Source organism: Oryctolagus cuniculus, chromosome 14, assembly GCF_964237555.1.
Source record: "Oryctolagus cuniculus chromosome 14, mOryCun1.1, whole genome shotgun sequence".
Lineage (NCBI taxonomy): Eukaryota > Metazoa > Chordata > Mammalia > Lagomorpha > Leporidae > Oryctolagus > Oryctolagus cuniculus.
Window position 1 is genome coordinate 10234500 of NC_091445.1, and position 22958 is coordinate 10257457.

General features: G+C 38.2%; 1 protein-coding gene across 3 annotated transcripts in view; it reads left to right on the forward strand.

Annotated features, from left to right (window-relative positions):
- RASA1 (RAS p21 protein activator 1) overlaps positions 1–22958 on the forward strand; it is a 93832-nt gene that overhangs the window by 34450 nt on the left and 36424 nt on the right. For 2 of the 3 annotated variants that reach the window (XR_011381862.1, XM_070056402.1), the window contains exons 2-6: positions 8768–8920; positions 10101–10240; positions 10851–10917; positions 16612–16729; positions 20563–20594. Coding sequence is in view for 2 of the 3 variants with exons in the window: in XM_070056402.1 (XP_069912503.1) it covers positions 8768–8920; positions 10101–10240; positions 10851–10917; positions 16612–16729; positions 20563–20594 (510 nt within the window). In the remaining variant the exon portion in view is untranslated. Of the gene's footprint in view, positions 1–8767; positions 8921–10100; positions 10241–10846; positions 10918–16611; positions 16730–20562; positions 20595–22958 lie in introns of all 3 variants that reach the window. The other variant, XM_051854022.2, reaches the window with a different exon arrangement.

The following is a 22958-nucleotide window of genomic DNA, read 5'->3' on the forward strand; positions in this document are numbered from 1 at the left end:
CATTACCTATTACAAAAGGGAATAGTAATTCTGTTCTTTAACTGATTTGATGTGAGGTTTATAAAGTCCTTCGACACAAACTTGCCTGTTCACACATACACCTTTTTTTCTCTTTTTAAAATTTACTTATTTATTTGAAAGTTGGAGTTACACAGAGAGAGAAGGAGAGGCAGAGAGAGAGAGAGAAAGAGAAAGAGAAAGGGAGAGGTGAATCTGCTGGTTCACTTCCCAGTTGGCCGTAAGGGACGGAGCTGTGCCAATCAGAAGCCAGGAGCTTCCGGGTCTCCCACACAGGTGCAGGGGCCCAAAGACCTGGGCCATCTTCTGCTGCTTTCCCAGACCATAGCAGAGAGCTGGATCGGAAGTGGAACAGCCGGGACTCGAATTGGCACCCATATGGGATGCCAGCACTGCAGGCGGCAGCTTTACCTGCTGTGCCACAGCGCTGGCCCCCACACATATACTCTTGATACCTGCCTAAGCATACAAATAAATCTGATAATATGCAACATACATATAACATGTTTCTCTGAAATTTAAGTGATAGTTTCAGGTATCCTGTACCTACTTTGCTCAGCTTTGTGATTGTTCAAGTAAGTTTACTGGTGACTAGATTTTAGTCTCTATGCATAGATACATAGAGTCACTTAGTTTAAATGACAGGGCCTTAAATACTCAAACCTTTTTGCTGCTGCTTCCCCAGGCACATTAGCAGGTTGCTGAATTTGAAGTGGAGCGGCTGGGACTTGAACTGGCACTTGATATGATAGGCCAGCAGTGCAAGTGGCAGTTTAATTCATTGCACTAAAAAGCCGTCCCCTTCTGGTGCTCCCGTTGTTGTTGCTTCTGCTTCTTCTTTTTAAAAGATTTATATTTATTTGGAAGTCAGAGTTAGAGATGTTTCATCCTCTCATTTACCTCTGAGATGGCAGCATCTGCTGGGGCTGGGCCAGGCCAAAGCTAGGAGCCAGGAGCTGCTTCCCAGTCGCCCATGTGGGTCAGGGGTCCAAATACTTAGACCATCTTCTGCTGCTTTCCCAGGCATGTTAGCAGGGAGCTGGGTTGCAAATGGACAGCCACCTCATGAACTGGTGACCAAATGGGTTGTCTGCGTTGGAGGCAGCAGCCTTACCTGCTATGCCACAATGCCAGTTCCTGTCCCCTGCTTCTAGGGGCCTGGAAGTGCATCTGGGTCTCCCACCTGGGTGGCAGGGACCCGAGTACTTGGGCCGTTTGCTGCTGCTTTTGTAAGGTTTGTTAGCAAGGAGCAGGGTTGGAAGAAGAGCAGCAGGACTTGAAACTGATGCTCTGACTAGTGTTGGAAGTGGCAGCTTTAATCCTCTCCACTGTATTGCCCCACCAGTTACTGTTAACCATTATATTGTATAGCCATGCAGTATCTTTTAAGTTTTCTAAGAAGTTTGGAAGTAGTTTTTAATTTACTTAGAGGTTGAGACAGATTGTATTACCTATTTTTACAAGTGATAGTAATGACATAAAAAATGTAGACTTGGCTATAGGTAGAGAGAATTTTGATACTAAACCTTGTTCTTTTTATTAGTCTGCTTAGTCTTTTGAGCAAGTTTAGGGGTTGTCACTGTCAGCTAGGGAGATTTCTGATACTGAGCCTTGGTCTTCTGATGATTTACTTAGTCTCTTTTGAACAAGTTTAGGGGTGTCATTATAGCCATCCTTCTCTGAGTTCTATTTAGCCTAACTTATTTTCATATTCTTTTATATATATGTAACAGGCCTCAAAAATCAACACTTCTTATCTGGACATTGAAATAAGTATTTTTATTTTGCTTTCGGATTTTATTAACAAGGAAGTCAAATTAGATAAATTGTACAGTCTTTTTAAACATTATGTTTTGTGATTAAATATTTCTTTCTTCATGTAATGAGCACTTTTTAAACTTGCTTTTGTGTGCCAGATATAGGTTGTGACTTAAAATTGTCACAAATGTAAGCAGATTTACAAAATTTAACTTAGGTGATTTGGCTCGTTTTATTCATTCATTTTAATTTTTATTTTATTTTTTAAAAGATTTATTTATTTGAAATGGAGCTTTTTGGCTCCATTGTAATCTTATAGTACTATATATGTATATACATTCCCTCTGTCGTTGTCCAAAATGTCCTTCTGACTATATGGAACACACATGCACTTCTTTTTTTTTTTTTTTTTAAGATTTATTTATTTATTTTGAAAGTCAGAGTTACACACACACACAGAGGTCTTCCATCTGCTGGTTCACTCCCCAGTTGGTCATAATGGCCAGAGCTGCTCCAGTCCGGAGCCAGGAGCTTCTTCTGGGTCTCCCATACGGGTGCAGGGTCCCAAGGACTTGGGCCATCTTCCACCACTTTTCCAGCCATAACAGAGAGATGGATCGGAAGTGGAGTAGCCGGGACTTGAACTGGTGCCCATATGGGATGCTGGCGCTTCAGGCCATGGCATTAATCCCGCTATGCCATAGCGCTAGCCCCGATTTATTATAATTTTTAAATTTATTTCTTTGAAAGGCAGAGACAGTCTGGTTTACTCCTCACATGCCTATAACAACTGGAGCTGGGCTGATCCTAAGCCAGAAACGTGGATCTCCATCTGAGTCTTTCACATGGATGCCAGGGACCCAAGTACTTGAGCCATCACCTGTTACCTCCCACAATACACATTAGCAGGAAGTTGGAATCAGAGCAGAGTAGGGGCTCAAACCCAGGCACTCTGATAAGAAATGGGGTATCCTAAGTAGCATGTTAACTGCTGCATTAAATGCCAACCCCGAGGTCACTGTTATTAAGTAATCTCATGTCATGTTCAAAATTTAATCATATCTCTAATACGATACACTTTTGTTCCTTTGATGTTTCCTTTTTTATTATTTATTTTATATTTTATTTTTTTAAAGATTTATTTACTTTACTTTGAAAGTCAGAGTTACACAGAGAGAGGGAGAGAGGTCTTCCATCCGATGGTTCACTCCCCAATTGGCCGCAAAGGCTGGAACCCCGCCGATCTGAAGCCAGGATCTTCCTCCAGGTCTTCCCATGCGGGTGCAGGTGCCCAAGGACTTGGGCCATCTTCCACTGCTATCCCAGGCAACAGCAGAGAACTGGATCGGAAATGGAGCAGCCAGGACTAGAACCGGCGAACATATGGCATGCCGGCGCTTCAGGCCAGGGCGTTAACCCACTGAGCCACAGAGCCGGCCCCAAAGATTTTTTTTTAATTTGAAAGGCAGAGTTAGAGATCAGGATCGAGATCGAGATCTGCTGATTCACTCCACAAATGGCCACAGTGGTCTGAGCTGGGTAGATCCAAAGCCAGAGGCTAGGAGGAGCTTTTCTGGGTCTCCATGTGGGTGCAAGGGCCCAAGTACTTGGACCATTTTTTGCTTTCTCCAGGCACATTAGCAGGGAGCTGGATTGGAAGTGGAGTGGCCAGGACTCAAGCCACACCTGTGTGGGATACTGGTGCTGCAGGCAGTAGCTTTACCTGCTACTCCACAGTGCTGGTCCCTTGATGTGTTCTTAATACATTTGATAAAGTATCTGAATTTCTAGTTTTTTTTTTTTTTTTTGCACAGTTAGAGAGAGAGAGAGAAAGAGAAAGGTCTTCCTTCTGTTGGTTCACCCACCAAATGGCTGCCACAGCTGGAGCTGCACCAATCCGAAGCCAGGAGCCAGATGCTTCCTCCTGGTCTCCCATGCGGGTGCAGGCACCCAAGCACTTGGGCCATCCTCCATTGCCCTCCTAGGCCACAGCAGAGAGCTGGACTGGAAGAGGAGCAACCAGGACTAGAACCCGGCACCCATATGGGATGCCAGTGCCGCAGGCAGAGGATTAACCAAGTGAGCCACGGCGCTGGCCCTGTAGTTTATTTTTAAAAACTTACTTGAGAACAGTCACCAGCAAAATTGGGATTTGACTATAAAGACTTAGAGTAATATGGAGTTGAATAACTACATGTTTTATGTTTTCATTCATCATTTCTTTGTAGCTGCTGCTATAGCTTTGTAGGGGAAGAAAGTGTGGCTTTTTTTTTTTTTTAAGCTGAACATTGGGTCAACAAATAATCTATTATGAAAATGTCCACTTTGAAGAAGTGTCAGATCTTTGTAATTAGGTGTGTATTTTGAGAAGCCATATTCCATGTTGTTTTATGTCAAAAATGAAAAAATTATTTTACAGACATTAGAAAATTAAGGTAGGCAGCCTTTTTTTTTGGTTACGGAGGTTAAATAGAATATGTGATTCTGTGGAGCTGCTGTTTTAGGGACTCTTAATTTGTTATGTTTATAAAAAACATAGGTTTTAAAAAGACAGGTTGAGAAACACTGTTTTTGTCAAGAACTAAGAATTTAATACACAGTTATTCTTAAGTGTTAAAAATTAACTGAAATGTGATCCCTGTTAAACATAAGAGTGGGAATAAGAGAGGGAAGAGATGTATAATTTGGGACATGCTCAAGCTGACTTGCCCCAAATGGTAGAGTTAAAAACATACCAGGGGATTCCAATTCAATCCCATCAAGGTGGCATGTACCAATGCCATCTCACTAGTCCAAGTGATCAATTTGAGTTCACAATTGATCATAATGAAAGGACTAAGAGTCAAAGGGAGCACATAAACAAGTCTAGTACCTGCTAACACTAACCGATGGAATAAATAAAGGGGAGAGTGATCCAACATGGGAAGTGAGATACTCAGCAGACTCATAGAATGGCAGATGTCCTAAATAGCACTCTGGCCTCAGAATCAGCCCTAAAGGCACTCGGATCTGGCTGAAAAGCCCATGAGAGTATTTCAGGCATGGAAAGCCAAGACACTCTGGCAAAAGATCTCTGCGAGTGAGATCCCAGTGGAAAGAACAGGTCTTCAAAGAAGGAGGTACCTTTCTCTGAAGGGAGGAGAGAACCTCCACTTTGACTATGACCTTGTCTAAACAAGATAAGAATCGGAGAACTCAGAGGGCTTCCATAGCCTTGGAAACTCATGACCGGAGCATAGGGAGACTACTGATGCCATAGACAGGAGTGTCAATTGGTAAAGTCAACAACAAGAGTCACTGTGCACTTACTCCTCATGTAGGATCTCTGTCCTTGATGTGCTGTGTATTGAGATTTAATGCTATAACGAGTACTCAAACAATATATTTCACTTTGTGTTTTTATGGGGGTGCAAACTGTTGAAATCTTTACTTAATGTATACTAAACTGATCCTCTGTTAAAAAAAAAAAGAAAGAAAGAAAGAAATTATCAACTCCCAACTCGACTCTCACTGGGATTAAACATGACAATAGGTCTGATCTGATTTCATCATCATTTTAAAAAAAAATCATCTATTATTTCTCACTTTATGTTTCTGTGTGAGAGCAAACTGTTGAAATCCTTACTTAATGTATACTAAGCTGATCTTCTGTATATTAAGATAATCGAAAATGAATCTTGATGTGAATGGAAGGGGAGAGGGAGTGGGAAAGGGGAGGGTAGTGGGTGGGAGGGACGGTATGTGGGGGAAGCCATTGTAATCCATAAATCGTACTTTGGAAATTTATATTCATTAAATAAAAGTTAAAAAAAACATTAAGCCCATTAAAGTTAATGTGTTACCACAGGGAAAAAAAAAAGAATTAAGGTTTAATTGATGTGGAAATAAATCTGTGAATTGTGTTAATCAAATTATGTGACATTGGATTTATTTGATTAATTTGCAAAACATCTGTTTTAGCTGTATATTGTGATGCTATCTGTAATTGAAATGGTCATTTTATGCTATAATTCTAATGATTTTCCAAAATTACAGTTTAGAAAAGCCAGTGATGCCTGTTTAATTGAAGAGCTTTTTCTTCTTTAACAGTAGCTTTAAAAATGTAGATATAGATACATTGAAAATATTCTTTTTAAGTTCTTAAAAACATTTATTTGAAAGAGTTAAAGGGAGACACACAGCACCCACCCCAGAGGTTTGACAGAGAAAGAGAGATCTTCCACCAACTGTTTCACTTCCCAGATGGCCAGGCAATGTTCAGGGATGAGCTAAATGGAAAACAGGAGCTTCATCCAAGTCTCACACATGGGTGGCAGGAGCCGGTTTCAAACACTTGGGCCGTCTCCCACAGCTTTCCCCTGGCCATTAACAGGGAACTAGATCAAAAGTAGAGCAGCCGGGATACAAACCAGAGCCCATATGGGATGCTGGTGCCACAGACAGCAGCTTTACCTGTTAAGCCACAGTGCTGGTCCCTGAAAATATTCTTGATATTATGATTCACCTGATAGCTTGAAGTAAACAATAAAGAGAATTACAAAAATCAGTTTTAATTAAGGCATTGATTTTTTTTTTCCAAGTACATCTAGAGGCTTGTAACAGTTGAAATGTTTGAACACTTTTTTGAAGATCAGATCAACTACATATAGTCTTATAAGCTGATTATTTGATAAAATAAAAATCAATAATTATTTTACTTTATGTTTGAAGCTTATGAGCTTTTGGGAAGAGAAGGAGGAATTACTAATACTCAGGAAATAGTTTTTTAGATTGATGTCTGTCTTGACGATTACCATTTTTTTTTAATGATTACCATTTTTAAGGTACTAAAATGTTACAGAAAATACATAGTCATGAAAAGTAAAAGCCACAAATAAGTATATATTATAAATTTTATCATAAAATAGCAGTTGTATAACGATTCTCGCACCTTTCTTCTTCATCTCATGGTGACCTCACAAGATGGCGATCAAATAAAATCTTTTAATCCTGCCATTTTGTGCAAAACACAGCACAAATTTAACAAATATCAAGTATACAAAGAATAGGAACTTGCTTAAAAGTTTTTAATTTTGACTTTGTTAGATGCATACATCTGCTTGGGTTAGCTCCACATGTTTCATATTCTCAGGGTATCTCAGAGTCTCACAACCAAATAAAAACTAGTCTTGAATTTTAAAATTTTATTGGAAAATGTCATTAAATTTTAGTTCCTTATGGAACTTCACTGGTCTCTAAATTTTCAGATAAAATAAAAAACCCAGAAGCAAGTTAAATTTATTTGACACTCATCTCAAAGATAATGGTTCAACTGATGAGGATTTTAGAGGAATACTGTATTTATCATTCTTTCTCTTCTCCAATACTAATGGTTTTCCTATTAAGTTAAAATGAAGTTCCATGATTAAGTTTTTTATTTCTTATTTTCATTATTACATACAGACCTTTAAGTAGGCTGATTTTTTTAAAACATTTATTTATTTATTTGAAAGGCAGAGTTACACAGGGTGTAACTACTTCTATCTTTTTCCCCCTAGGTGGTATCATGGAAAGAGAGAGAAAAGGAAGGGAGGGGTGTCTTCCATCCACTGGTTCACTCGCCAGATGGCCGCAATGGCCTGAGCTGGGCTAATCTGAAGCCAGGAGCCTGGAGCTTCTTCCAGGTCTGCCACTCGGGTGCGGGGGCCCAAGCACTTAGGCCGCCTTCCACTGCTCTCCCAGCCCATAGCAGAGAGCTGGATTGGAAGTGGCACAGCCAGGATGCTGGCACTGCAGACCGGGGCTTTAACGCGCTGCGCCATGGTGCCAGCCCCTCAATAGGTTGATTTTTTTTTTTTTTTTTTTGATAGGCAGAGTTGGACAGTGAGAGAGAGAGGCAGAGAGAAATGTCTTCCTTTTTTCGTTGGTTCACCCCCCAAGTGGCTGCAATGCCGGCCGACCATTGTGGCCGGTGCGCTGAGCCCATCTGAAGCCAGGAGCCAGATGCTGCCTCTTGGTCTCCTATGCGGGTGCAGGGCCCAAGGACCTGGGCCATCCTGCACTGCCCTCCCTGGCCACAGCAGAGAGCTGGACTGGAAGAGGAGCAACCAGGACAGAATCTAGCTCTCCAATCGGGACTAGAACCTGGGGTGCTGGCACCACCGGCGGAGGATTAGCCTAGTGAGCCGCGGCACTGGCCAGTAGGTTGATTTTTTTAAGACAACCAAACATAATTCAAGATACTTTAAGTTTTTAATAAAGAAGGGAAAGAATAATAAGCTTTTTTCCAGCAAACTTACAGAATCAGCTATAGTCATATAATAGTGTTATCATTGGCTTATATTAATATATATTTAAGTCAACAATATATATATTTCTGAAGGTTTCATGTCAGAAACAAGTATCTTTAACTTTTGAGAAAGTATCAAAGCATAAAAATACTTCATAACAATTGCTTTGTAGATTTATTACCATCCTCATATGACATTGTCATTCTAAGTGTGCTTTTGTTTTTATTAGTTCCTGAGGCCTTTATAGGCATAGTTTGGTAGCATGGAATAAAACATTTTCTCCCAGGTTCCTTGTGCTTTGTTATGTCAAGTTTCGATTCCTTAATCTTTAGAATGGTAAAAAAATTAATCATTCATTTCCATTTATCCATGCTATTGTTATTTTTAAGTAAGGATGATTGGAGTAAGTATTTGTACTTTAAACAGATAGACAATCCTGGAAGTGGAGATGGGAGAAGTTCAGATATGAGTGGATTGGACAAAGGCTTTTACAACAAATTAAAAACTGAGTAAAAGGATAGTTTTGAAGACTGAGAAGTAGTTAAAATAATTGAGTTAAAACTGTAATAACTGAGAGTAAAATGTAACTGCTTAAATTACCTGTAGGCTTTTAAAACCTAGGAGTATGTTTTTCAACTACTTCTAATTATATGTTTTTCAGTCCACATAGTTAATTTTTTGAGCGCTATTTTTATTCTTATCTTTTATCTTTTTCCCCCTAGGTGGTATCATGGAAAACTTGATAGAACTATAGCAGAAGAACGCCTCAGGCAGGCGGGGAAGGCTGGCAGCTACCTTATAAGAGAGAGTGATCGGAGGCCTGGCTCCTTTGTACTTTCATTTCTTAGCCAGACAAACGTTGTCAATCATTTTAGGTAAGTCTTTATTCCTGTTTTAAGGCTGGACAGTTTAGCTATTTTGATGTAGTACTCATAAATTTACGTGCTTTCAAGGAAAGTAAATGATCCAGTGACATTTAAATAATAGAGAAACCTGTCTTCAAGTAAATAATTTTCATAATACTTTTAGATGGCAGAATAGGAAAATATAGGAAACACTATTTAAAAATAAAGGTTTGAACCTTTAATTCTTTTTATTATTCTTTTTTTTTTTTTTTTTTTTGAAAGGCAGAGTTACAGAGAAGCAGGGGCAGAGGGAGAGAGAGAGAGGTCTTCCATCCACGAGTTCATTCTCCAAATGGCCACAATGGCTGGAGCTAGGCTAATCTGAAGCCAGGAGCCTGGAGCTTCCTCCAGGTCTCCCATTTGGGTGCAGGGCCACAAGGACTTGGGCCATCCTCCACTGCTTTCCCAGGCCATAGAAGAGAACTGGATCGGACCGGTGCCCGTGGGACTCTGGCACTGCAGGTGGTAGCTTTACCTGCTACACCACAGCACCTGCCCTGAGCCTTTAATTCTTAGATTCACTATTCTGAAACTTTGCAGTCACTTCAATGAATGGTCATGTTGATTTTCAAGTGTAGATAGTATAGTTTGAATATAAATATTTTTATATTTATCATATCCTAGTTCATTTTTATGGGACAAAGGAAGAAAACCATGTAGAACCTATATTGTTGATAAAGTATATACCTTTGATTTTTAGATTTTAAAATAAGCTTTAAGAGCATATCATATACTTACATATGTGTGAAATTGTTACATTTTGTGGATCTGTGATCTACTTTTGGCCAGAGAGAACTTACTTGAAATAGCTAATTCAATCTCAAATATGGAAAGTAAAGAGAGGTATCTGAGGCTGAATTTTTCAACCAATTGATTGCATTATATAGAGGTTTGTAGGTCTCATGAAGCATAATAAATACATACACAATTTAATATTGAATTTCTTATGTCATTAAATTCACATATAAAAGAAATAGTCTCATGTATTTTTGCCCATGATAAAGATATTGAGTACTACCTTAATATAGGAATATAGGTACAAAGGAAAAGATGGTGAATATTAATGGATTTATAATTTCTTGATGAAATTTAGTCTTAAACTGGCTTAAAGACTTTATGTAGTGATATGTTTTTTTTCCTGTCCAAATAGGATTATTGCCATGTGTGGAGATTACTACATTGGTGGAAGACGTTTTTCTTCACTGTCAGACCTAATAGGTTATTACAGTCATGTTTCTTGTTTACTTAAAGGAGAAAAATTACTTTATCCAGTTGCACCACCAGAGGCAAGTAAAACTTGGATGAAATATCTTTGAGAACTTTGTTTTTTCATTTTAATAATGGGTTTAGTGCTTATTAAATTTATTTGTTATGTTTATTGTAATTCAAGAAGTATGTATTGCATTAAATTCTTGTGGTTGTAATGTCACTTTAAACAAAGCTAGTAACATCTTTGAAAAAAGGAAAAGTAATTTTTATGTAATTTTGTATTTAAGTAGGCAGATTTTAAAAATATTAATACTGTGTAGTAATAGCCTACCAAATATATTTGAATGTCTGTGGAGTAATTACTGAGTTCATATGCTAATCCTGAAGATGCTGCAGAGAAAGGTTAATTTATGTATCCTATGTGGTTTATTTAAAATTAAATGTTCATTCATATTACCTGTTAAAAACATTCTGGTTATACTTTAAAAAGAATTTCTTTAACAACAAGCAGCAGGTATTTCTGGCCTCTGGGTATTTAGATGCTCAGTAAAAATTAATTTGAATGATGATTCCAGGGAGGTTATAAAATATTGGCTTTAACTTTGTGTGGACCTACTTCTTTCCACGTAAAGACAAAAAGACTATCCTTTGTAAATCTTTCTTTAATTGTTTTTTAATTGTTTCTAGCCAGTAGAAGATAGAAGGCGTGTGCGAGCCATTCTGCCTTACACAAAAGTACCAGACACTGATGAAATAAGGTATTTTATAGTATATTCTCATGTATAAGCATTGAAATAGGCAGTTGAAAGAGCTAGACTTTGAAGGATGTGTTAGTCTTAGAAATTCAGAAAATAGCCTCCAGGAAGGTAATCCTGGATCTGTTATTCTTACCATCCTGGGTTGGCTTATCTGTTCAGATTGTGAATAAAGATCTGTTGGAGAAATAGTTTAGCTTTTGTTACACTGCCTGTAAACCAAGTAAGGCAAGTTTTCTTCTACCTTTACTCATTTTAATTTGTATTACCAAGTGACAGTTATGCCACAGCTATAAATGATGCTGAGATGATAATTAGCCTTCTGTTTTACATAAGGGGTGGATAATTTTAAATGATAGAATATTATAGAATTATAGAATGTGATATCTTGTTTTTCGTTTATGTAATTTGATTTCTTATATAAATGATAGTCAAATTTTTATACTTTCTGTAAGCCATTTAATGTTGCCAGAATGTTTCTTACCTTAAATATGGAAGATTGCTTTTGAATAATGACTGATTCTCCTCCGCCTTGTGGCGCCGGCACACCGGGTTCTAGTCCCGGTCAGTCGGGGCGCCGGATTCTGTCCCGGTTGCCCCTCTTCCAGGCCAGCTCTCTGCTGTGGCCAGGGAATGCACTGGAGGATGGCCCAAGTACTTGGGCCCTGCACCCCATGGGAGACCAGGATAAGTACCTGGCTCCTGCCATCGGATCAGCGCGGTGCGCCGGCCACAGCACGCTGGCCACGGTGGCCATTGGAGGGTGAACGAACAGCAAAAGTAAGACCTTTCTCTCTGTCTCTCTCTCTCTCACTGTCCACTCTGCCTATCCAAAAAAAAAAAAAAAAAAAAAAAAAAAAAAAATTACTGATTCTGAGTTGCTCTTTGAAATCACTGGGAGCATTCAAAATATAGTGGAAAATCTTACATTGCACTAAAAATTTCTGGAAATATGGTATTAAGAAAACAGGATAGGTATTTGATCTCTAATAGGAATTCCATTTGTATGTAGTTCTAAAAGTCTTGAGTTCTATTTAAACATACCTTTTGTCTTTTAAGTTGGAAAGACCATTAAAAGAAAGCAAAAAAATATATATCTAATAAATGAGAATGGTGGTGAACTAAAAATTCAGGAATTGTAGATACTTTGTAAATTCCAAGTGGGATCATCTAGGACAGCAGTTCTTGAAGTATGATCCATGTAACTCTGGAATTTAATATCTGTTTCAGATGGCCCATGTATAAAGGTCTTTCAAAAAGGTCATGAAAATGTGCATCATCTTTAGTAATATTTGTTTGTTTTTTTCTCTATTTATTTGAGAGGCAGAAAGAAAAAGAAAACTGCTTTCTGCTTGCTTACTCACCAAATGCCCGCAACAGCCAGGGCTGGGCTGGGCCACAGTTAGGAGCCAGAAAGCAATCCCAGTCTCCCATGTGGATGGCAGGAACGCAAATACTCCAACCTTCACTTGCTGCCTTTTGTGATCTGTTTGGTAGGGAGCTAGAGCCAGGAATTGAACCCAGACACTACAATGCGGAAGGCATCTTAACTACTGGGCTGGACACCCGCTCCAGCATCATCATTTAATTCCCTCTTTCCATGAATTTCTTGAAGTTCACTCAGAGTTCTCCAGAGACTGTGAGAAACTGTTTCACATAATTATGTAAGTTGAGAAGTCCTGTGGTCTGCTTCCTGCAAGCTGGAGACCTAGAAAGCCATTGGTGTAATACAGTCTGGGCCCAAAAGCCTATCAGGAAAGTAGGTGTAACCCCGTGTGAAGGCAGGGGAAGGAGAGATGAAGTGTCCCAGCTCAACCAGGGAGCAAAGAAAGGGGCAGAATTCTCTTTCCTACAAATTTATTCTCTTCAGACTCGCCCTGGATTGGATGATGCCCACCCACACTGAGAGGGCAGGATATTTTATATATGCCCACTTATTAAAATGCTGATACTACTCTGAACTACCTTCATAGATAAATGCAGAAGTATTTATTCTGGGTACTGTGTGACACAGTTTGACACATAGAATTAACCACCACAATCCTTGTGATCAGAAGTACTTCCATAATTATACTAAAACATCATTTACCTTTTCCACTGTGATTTTTACAGTGATGGTACAAATGTAGTGGATGGTAAAACTACTGGTAGTTAAGTAAAAATCAAGGTGGATGGCACTAGGTTGTATAGTATTCTTCATTGCCACAGACTTGCAAGTAATCAAAAATAGTTGCACCTAAGAATGTTCTTGGGGCCAGCATTGTGGCACAGCAGGTCAAGCTGCCACCTGCCACACCGATTACTATAATTAGAGCACCAGTTGAGTCCCAGTGGTTCCGCTTCCTATCCTGCTCCCTGCTGATATGCCTCGGAAGGTAGTGGAAGATGACTAACGTACTTGTTACCCTTGCCACCGATATGGGAGACCAGGATGTAGTTCCCTGCTTCAGCCTCCCAGCCCTGACCATTACCACCGTTTGGGGAGTGAACTAGCAGATAGAAGATCTTTCTTCCTCTTCCCCCTCCCTCTCCTTCTCCCTCTTTCCCCTGCCTCTTCCTCTCCTCCTCCCTCTCTTTCCCTCCCTTTCTGTGTCACCCTGTCTTTCAAAATAAGGTAGAGAAAATGGTTATGCTATTAAATTTCAACCATCAACTATACACATTTTTAATATTCTGTTAGATGAAATGGGAAGTACACTTCTGTGTTGCAAAGTACAATGTCTTGAGTTCAACCAATCTGCTTTTATGCATACTGTTTTTACTTGAGAGAATGACTGACAGGCAAGCTGTTATTCAGACTCCAGTTTTGACATCTTTTTTCGAAAAGCAATGTGAGAGTGTTATGTCAAGAAAATAACTGACAGTATTGGTTGCCAATGACAAAATGTGAGTTTGCAAGCAAAAATTCAAATTTAGGAAACCTTGCATCAGCCATCAAGAGTTTGACAACTCCAAAACAATGGCTTTCTATTGAGATCGGTGTTGATATTAAAGAATGAGATGTTTTGATAGTGTATCATTTGTTAACTGGGGCATATGCACTGCTCAGTGAAGCTGTATTTTCTTTTTCATTTTAAGATTTACTTATTTATTTATGTTTTTAAGATTTATTTATTTGAAAGAGTTACACAGAGAGAGGAGAGGCAGAGAGAGGGCTTCAATTCACTGGTATACTCCCCAATTGACCACAATGGCCGGAGTTGTACCTATCCGGAGCCAGGAGCTTCTTCTGGGTCTCCCATACTGGTGCAGGAGCCCAAGCGCTTGGGCCATCTTCTCCTTTCCCAGGCCACAAGAGAGCTGGATCAGAAGTGGAGCAGCCAGACTCGAACTGGCTCCCATATGGGATGCCGGCACTGCGGGTGGTGGCTTTACCTGCTATGCCACAAAACCAGCCCCAAGATTTATTTATTTATTTGAAAGGCAGAGTTACAGAGAGGCAGAAGCAGAGAGAAAGAGGGGTCTTTGATCTGCTGGTTTACTCCCCAAGTGGCTGCAACAGCCAGAGGTTGGTGGTTGCAAAGCCAGGAGCCAGGAGCTTCTTCCAGGTCTTCCACATGGGTGCAGGGGCCCAAGGGCTTGGGCCATCTTCTACTGCTATCCCAGGCGATAGCAGAAAGTTGGAAGTGGATCAGCCGGGACTCGAACTGGCGCCCATATTGGATGCCAGTGCTGCATGTGGCAGTTTTATCCGCTAAGCGACAGTGCCGGCCCCTGAAACTGTGTTCTCTAAATGTTCAATGCAGGATGTTAGAAAATTCTGTGCAGTTAAGATATCCAGAGTGCAAAATAGACCAATTGATGTCATTTGAATGCATAAAGTTCACTGACACATAGCTTTAGATACCACATTATAACTAAGCTATAAGATAAAGTAACACTTGTGTTAGTGTAATATAGAATATTTATATTTGGTACAATACCAGGGAATATCTGTAATTATCTGAAAAGGTTATTAAAATACTCTTTTCATAGGTACTTATTTATGTGAAGCCAGATTTTCTTTGTACCCTTTAAGCAAAAAATGATGTAGTAACAGACTGAGTGCTGGAACAGATGTGAGAATCTGTCCATTTTCAGTTGGAAGCAGACATTAGAGACTTGCAGACATGTATAGTAGTATTCTTGATAAACTTTTAAAAGTTATAATGAATACTCATGTAGTTTATGTAATGAGATATATAATATGGTAATTAGTAAATGTTTAAAAACATTTGTTTTAAATTCTAATGTGAATAAATATCAGTAGATATGCAAGATAAATAAGAGCCATTTAAGATATCAATTGTTAAGAATATAGATGGGCCGGCGCCGCGGCTCACTAGGCTAATCCTCCGCCTAGCGGCGCCGGCACACCGGGTTCTAGTCCCGGTCAGTCAGGGCGCCGGATTCTGTCCCGGTTGCCCCTCTTCCAGGCCAGCTCTCTGCTGTGGCCAGGGAGTGCAGTGGAGGATGGCCCAGGTACTTGGGCCCTGCACCCCATGGGAGACCAGGAAAAGCACCTGACTCCTGGCTCCTGCCATCGGATCAGCGCGGTGCGCTGGCCGCAGCGCGCTGGCCGCGGCGGCCATTGGAGGGTGAACCAACGGCAAAGGAAGACCTTTCTCTCTGTCTCTCTCTCTCACTGTCCACTCTGCCTGTCTGCCTGTCCAAAAAAAAAAAAAAATATATATATATATATAGATAGATAGATGAGTCTTGAGACCCAACAAAAGCAGAAGTGATGATCTAAGAAGATGGTAATTCAAACAAATTAGAATTTATAACTTTTAATTTGCTAATATAAATTTGTATGGTGTTAGAATTTTTTGAAAAATTTGTGCATACCTGTGAAATATTTTAAAAGGTAAAAATATCTGAAAATTAATGTGATTTAATAAAGTACTTTAACCTCTTTTGGGGAAATGCAAAATAGTACAAAAGAATCTTATGGGTTATGTTGTTGGTGCTAGTAATCTTTTTTTTAGAAGTTTTTTGTTTTTGTACCATAAAACGTTGGCATAGCAATAGTAACAGAACTTGAAATTTAAAGACTACTTTTAGTCAAGAAATTGCACCATTTTACATTTTCAGTTCTTGTTTATATATTCTGATTTTACACTCAAGATTTTTTTTTTAATGTGCTCATTTGGATGATTTTAGAAAAGAATAATTTCAATAGTTAAAGAATAATGTGTACTGCCATTCAGTTAGTGCAGCAGTGGCCACCTTTTAGAAGAGTTGTATAACTAAGTTTCTTGTGATGTTTTGTGATCATCCAGTACAGAGGAAAGTTTTGTACACAACTTGTTTTCTGAATCTTGTCTAAGAAACAAACTTGGAATAGTATAAAGAAACTTTTAAGAATGTGAGAATAGATTTACTTAATGGAAGTTGTTTGTAGGGACTGGTGCCGTGGCTCACTTGGTTAATCCTCTGCCTTGTGGCGCCAGCATCCCATAAGGGCACCGGGTTCTAGTCCCGGTTGCTGCTCTTCCAGTCCAGCTCTCTGCTGTGGCCTGGGAGGGCAGTGGAGGATGGCCCAGGTGCTTGGGCCCTGCACCCCATGGGAGACCAGGAAGAAGCACCTGGCTCCTGGCTTAGGACTATAATCACCTACATTTTCCCAGTATCATATTTGTGCTTATGGAATACAACTACTCAGAACTCCATGATTAACATTTTTTATTTTAATAACTTCATAATTGATGTCTTTAGTTTCTTAAAAGGAGATATGTTCATTGTTCATAATGAATTAGAAGATGGATGGATGTGGGTTACAAATCTAAGAACAGACGAGCAAGGCCTTATTGTTGAAGACCTAGTGGAAGAGGTGGTAAGTTTGTTCTTTTCAACTCAAAATTCTAAATATTTTTTAAAAGAATCAAACTTCTTCATAATCATGGAAATTACTTACGTATGATTTCTTTTATGGAAGACTTTATAAGTACAGGAAATTTTTCCTTAAGAAATCTTTACTTCTAGGAAATGCTATTTTTTGTAAAGAAAGTAGCCAAGCCAATTTGTTAAAATATGTACCTGCCAATTTTCAGAAAGGTTTTGTGAGTTTCTGAATTAAAAATGTCTTAAAAATTTGTTTATTTTTGTAGTTTTTTATCACTCTCCTATTCTTACTCAAATGAAATTACTTAAGACTGATCATGGTTTGGTTTCAAATAGTTTAGCTATCAAATATATGTATAATTTTTCAGTAACCTTGGAAAAATTCAAGTACATTACACATTTATTACCACACACGGTTTTTTTGTTTTGTTTCTTAAGATTTATTTATTTGAGAGTTTGAGTTACAGAAAGAGAGGGAGGGAGGGAGGGAGGGAGGAGAGAGAGACACAAAGAAAGGTATTCTGTCCACTGGTTCCACAGAGAGAGAGAGAGATACGAAGAAAGGTATTCTGTCCAATGGTTCCCCAAATGGCTGAAATAGCCAAGATTGGCCTGTCTGAACCCAGGAGCTTCTTCCATGTCTCCTACCTGGGTGCAGCATTTGGGCCATTTTCCACTGCTTTCCCAGGCCGTTAACCTAGAGCTAGATCGGAAGAGGAGCAGCTAGGTTTCAAACTGGCTCCCATATGGGATGTTGGTACCACAGGCAGAGGCTTAGCATACTACACCACAGTACCGGCCTCCACAAATTGTTCTGTATTTTCAGTATTCTTTTGTTACCATCATATAATGTGTTATTAGTCATGTTATCACACTGTAAAAATTACCATATATGTGCATTTTTAAATAACAAGTGAGCATTCAGTGTTCACTACCACTAAGATATGCCAGACATTATAATTTCGGAAGTCATGCTTTCCTTTCCGATTTATCTAGCAAGATAGATGGCTTTCTGTTCTTTTATAACCCTCGAACCTACTGATTTTAAATTATGCTGTGGACCTTGTAACATTCAGAAACCCATACTCTGATTTGCTCCAGAAAGATGGTAGTGGAGAATATTTTTCTTTAGAATTAATCATCTTGTGTGCATATCCTGGCAACCAGATTTTGGTGTACAAAAGTAAAATATAGAGAAAAGATGGAAGGAGTTGAGGAAATGGTGTGATATATTCCGCACTCATAGTCACATGGTAGAAGAATGGGGATTAGAACAGCTAATCCCTAAATTAGTATTCTGTATCCTAATAGTGGGAGAAATACTTATTCCATATAGGCAAAAAATATTCAAACTGAGGCATTGGGGCTGGCACTGTGGTGTAGTGAGTAAAGCCGCCACCTGCAGTGCCGGCATCCCATATGGTTGCTGGTTCAAGTCCTGGCTGTTCCACTTCTTGTCCAACTCTCTGCCATGGCCTGGGAAAGCAGTAGAAGATGATGTAAGTGCCTGGGCTCCTGCACCCATGTGGGAGATAGAGAAGAAGTTCCTGGCTCCTGGGTTTGAATCGGTGCAGCTCCAGCTGTTGTGGCCAACTGGGGAGTGAACCAATGGATGGAAGACCTCTTTGTCTGTCTTTCTCTCTGCTTCTCCTTCTTTCCCTTGTAACTCTGACTTTCAAATAAATAAATAGATCTTTAAAAAAAAAAAAAGAAACTGAGGCATCTTTCTGCCTATGTTGATTTTCCTACAACATTTTTTAAAAAAAATTATTATATTTTATTTGAAAGGCAGAGTTACATAGAGAGATATTCTACAGAATTTCTTAAACTTCAATGTTGGGTTTCCATCTCCCTGCTGTATATCACCCTCTTCTAGATGATTTAAAGGAATTGTAGTGTCGTTGAACTATCCTTGAGCTGTTGGAATTCTAAATCAGATATAACAAGATAAACTGTAATAAAGATAATTGAAAAGTACCCAGTGTTGGTAGAAAAATAAGATACAAACCCAGTCTAAGATAAGGAGACATGAAAAAGCAAAGGGTTATCACCTCAGTAGGAATAAGCAATGTGGAATTGCTGCTAAAAATGAATATAGTCATAGTTTGTGGAATATAGCCATACTTAGTGGAAGAATTCCAAGTTAGAATTATAAACCAGTATTATTATAATTTTAGAATTAGAATTAGAATTCATTGGAAGGTTGTCAGTTCCTTTTGGGTTGGAAAGCCATTTGGACCTTATCTACATTGTGAGCATGTTCCAAGCATTGTGTTAATGGTTGGGTTTAAGGAATTTCCCACATTAAAATTCAGATTATTGTTTTTAAAGCACATTTATACTTTTATGTCTTAACGTTAGAATATATGCTCTCTGAGAGGAGATTTTATTTACTGATGTCTCCCCATTGCTTTGAACAGTATCTGCATTAGTAGGCATTCAGTAAATGTTTGTAGCGTGAATATCTCTGTACCTGTATTTCCTCTTCTTTGATATTCTTGTCATGTCAAATTTTATTCATCTTTATCAACTCAGTTGAGGTGTCACCCCTTCTTTGACAGAGGTTTTATGCTTTTGTAGATTCTCAGGTTAAACTGTGTCCTCCTGTGTTTATAGAGCACTTTGTTCTGTATTCCATTGCATCATATAACATTAATTTTTGTGTCAATAAGAGGTGAATTCCTTTTGGGCTATTCATTTATAAAAATGCTATTCACTTATTAAAAAATATATATATATTTATTTGAAAGGCAGAGTGACAGGGAGAGAAGGACAGAGAGACAGAAATCTTCCATCTGCTGGTTCACTCCCCAGATGGCCGAAATAGTCAGGTCTGGGCCAGGCTGAAGTCAAGAACCAGGAACTCAGTCAAAGTCAACCATAGGTGTCAAGAGCCCAAGCACTTGGGCCATCATCAGCTGCCTTCCCTGCACATTAGCAGAGACTGGATTGGAAGCAGAGCAGCCAGCACTCGAACCAGCATTCTGATAGGGGATGCCAACTTTACATATTGCATGCACCTTATCCCACTGCCTCACAATGCGGCCCTTCTATTCATTTTATTGTTGTTGCTTTAGCATACTGCCTTGGGTATGGTGATTGGATCTTAGTTTGATTAGGTATTTAAATGAGTGAGGACAAAATTGAGAGAATTAAATCCATGTATGCTTAGACTATTTTTCTCTTCTTTCCTTATTGTGTATTCAGTGAAAATTCAGTGTCAGGTATTATGTTAGGATTGCAGTTCAGTAGAGACTTCAGTGAAAATTATGCATCCAGCATTGTGCTAGTTCTTATAGCTGTTGCCTGTGGTGGTGAATGTTAACTAAGACTTAAGGCTAAGACCTTAAGATGTTTGTAGCCACTGTGTAGTATGAATAACACTAGTGTATCTGAAAAATAGGAGTACAGATTAAGTAAAGTTCAAAAGATAATAAGATATATTTTATATACTCATTTTTTAGGAGTTCCACAAAAGAAAATAGTCTGTAGTGGTAGAAAAATGTAGGGAAGCAAAATAGATAGTTATATATGGCTTTCTATAGGTATATAAAGACCGTTGATAACATCAGACAAGCAACATAGACTTGAATTTTTTGGTAAAGGACTTTCATTGCAGAAGGAAGAATTTGTAGGCAGCAGGGAGATAATCAAAGTTTAGTTTTAAAAATCTGGTTTTATTCTATTTGATTTTTCAAAATGCAGGACAAAGCTGCAGTGATGAATCCAGACGGGAATTGGGGTTGAGAGTGGGACACAGAGGTTTTAATAAAAGTAGATTAATAGTTAATTATATAAAATACTGTCTTAATGTCTTCCCTTTAGGGTCGGGAAGAAGATCCACATGAAGGCAAAATGTAAGTTTGTGTTAATTTTAAAAGGGGAAAACCATATATATAGAGAGACAGACAGACACAGGGAGGGAGAGTAAACGTTCTAATGAGAAAACTTCAGCCGAACATATTTTTAGATCTATTCTTGATTGGATTAATTTTTTTTTTTTTTTAATTCATTGAGGGAATGATGTCTAAGTATTTTCTCAGGGGCTAGGTAATAAGGTCTTATTTTTAAATAACAGGTGATGATCTAAAATTTGTACAAAAACTTGTATTACCAAACTAAAGACTTTCTGTTAAATATTACATTAATATTATTAATGTCACAGTTTCAAATTTTTCTTTGTTTTCTTTTTATCATTATTTTTCTTTTATTGTAGGTGTACATTTTATAAATTTTATAGTTCAGTGTTTTGTTGGTGGTGGTCAGAGTAATTTTCTCCAAGATCATTTGCTATTTCAGCAAGATTCTACGAAGTTTTTCTATTCATACTGATTTTGATTATGTAAGATTTCTTTTAAAGATCTTAACTGCTAATCTCAATTCTTATTCATATTATTTTAATAGACTATTCGTCTTCTAATACCTTTTCATTAGAGCTTTTAAAAGTTAGTTTTCTGTCATTCTATAGGTGGATTATATGAGGTATATTCTAAGTACATTTTTATATTATTCCTTGTAGCTAAAAATAGACTGCAGTCAATGACAGTGTACTTTGTTGATTGTATTAGTTTTGAAGTGTTTCCACTAGAAAGTCTGCCTATTGTAAGGTAACTGTTCTGTGTAGTTGATATGTACAAGAATGTGAAATCTTGATTTTTAAGAGAAAATCTAAATCTAGATTTTTGTTATTTTAAACACTAGTGTAGGTTCATTTTATTTTAAATATTGGTCAAATGTCAGTATTTAAAAGTACATCCAGTTTTCTCATAGTGTAATGTATAAATCCCACTTTCACTGGGGCATCTTTTATTTAATGCCATTTTCATTCTTCCATTTTCTTAATGTTATAATCTTCACTCATTTCATGCTTAGCATAAGCAAAGTTAGCCTTGCTCATTTATTTGATGTGTGTGTGTGCTTCCTTTAATTTCTTAAGGTGGTGCTATGGCAGTGAAGTGTCTTAAATTCCCAGGTGTTTTCGGTAACATATATGAATGCCTTTTGAAATTAAGTGGATGGTATAACTGGTTGAGTTTCTTTCTTACTCTGTTTCCATTATTTGGTACCAAGTCCTATGATTTTATCTCCTAAAATATTTAATGTATGTATGTGTAACCTCTTCTTTGTCTTAAGTAATAAACATATTCTAATTCAGGCTTTTTTAAAATAACTTTCTACAAGGTTCTGATATAGCAATATCTCTAAGTTGGTCTGTATTAACTCTCCAGTCCTCTCAGATTCTTTCTTCTACTAGCTCATAATTGATTGTATCTCTTTCTCACCTAAAATCCTTAGCTGATTCTCTGTTGTTATCTTAGTAGAGCCTGAAGAGACATCTGTGACCTAGTTCTTATCCTTTCCTAGTCCTATCCCTTGTCATTTCTGTTTTTATACCCGCCATCTTGGAGGTCTTCAAATGCACACTATACTGTTGTGTTCCTTTATACTACTGCTCAAGCTCTGTTTCCTGGGCCAGAGTCCCCAACTCTTTCAGACTTCAAGACTTAGCTTATTGTCACTCCTCCCATTGTAACTCTTCCTCCATCTTCTCCTCTGTACATACTGGAGTTGGTGCTTTTCTGTCTGTGTATCTGTCATCACAGTTACTGAGTTTTCTAAGTCATTTTTACAGTTACACACTGTTTGTTTTTTTTTTTTCCTAGCTAGAGTAGGGTCTGCTTAAGAATAAAGTGTCATGTTTTTAATCACAGTGTCAAACAGTGTGCTAAAAAGAGAGAAATATTGTATAGGAATAAATCTAATGAATGAAACTCTTAATCTCTTTAGAAAATGATACTACAGTTTTTAAGCTAAAAATCTTGTTAATTTCTACCTCCTCCCATCTGTTGCTTCTTTAGCCTCCTCTTTGAATTCTCTTTTTTTCTGTAGCTTTAAACTCCTCTTTGGAGTTCATCTAGTGCACTCTGCCCCAGAATATAGAAATCCTGTTGTGGCATTTGTACTAAGTAGTCAATTTACCTGTACTAAAATGAAATATGGAGCGCCACTACATTTTAAGGCAGTCAAGATTGCTTTAGTCGCCATAGTTTTCTTTTAAAATCTTCATAATTTGCACTGGGAGCAGCACAGAAACCGAATTAGTGAGTTAATGTTGGAATGAGATTTAAGAGAGAATTTGTAAGTTTAACTTTTCATTATGTAAGAAGGTAAAGCTGAAGTTGACTTTTCATACTTTTACCTGTAATAGTGTGGATAACTTA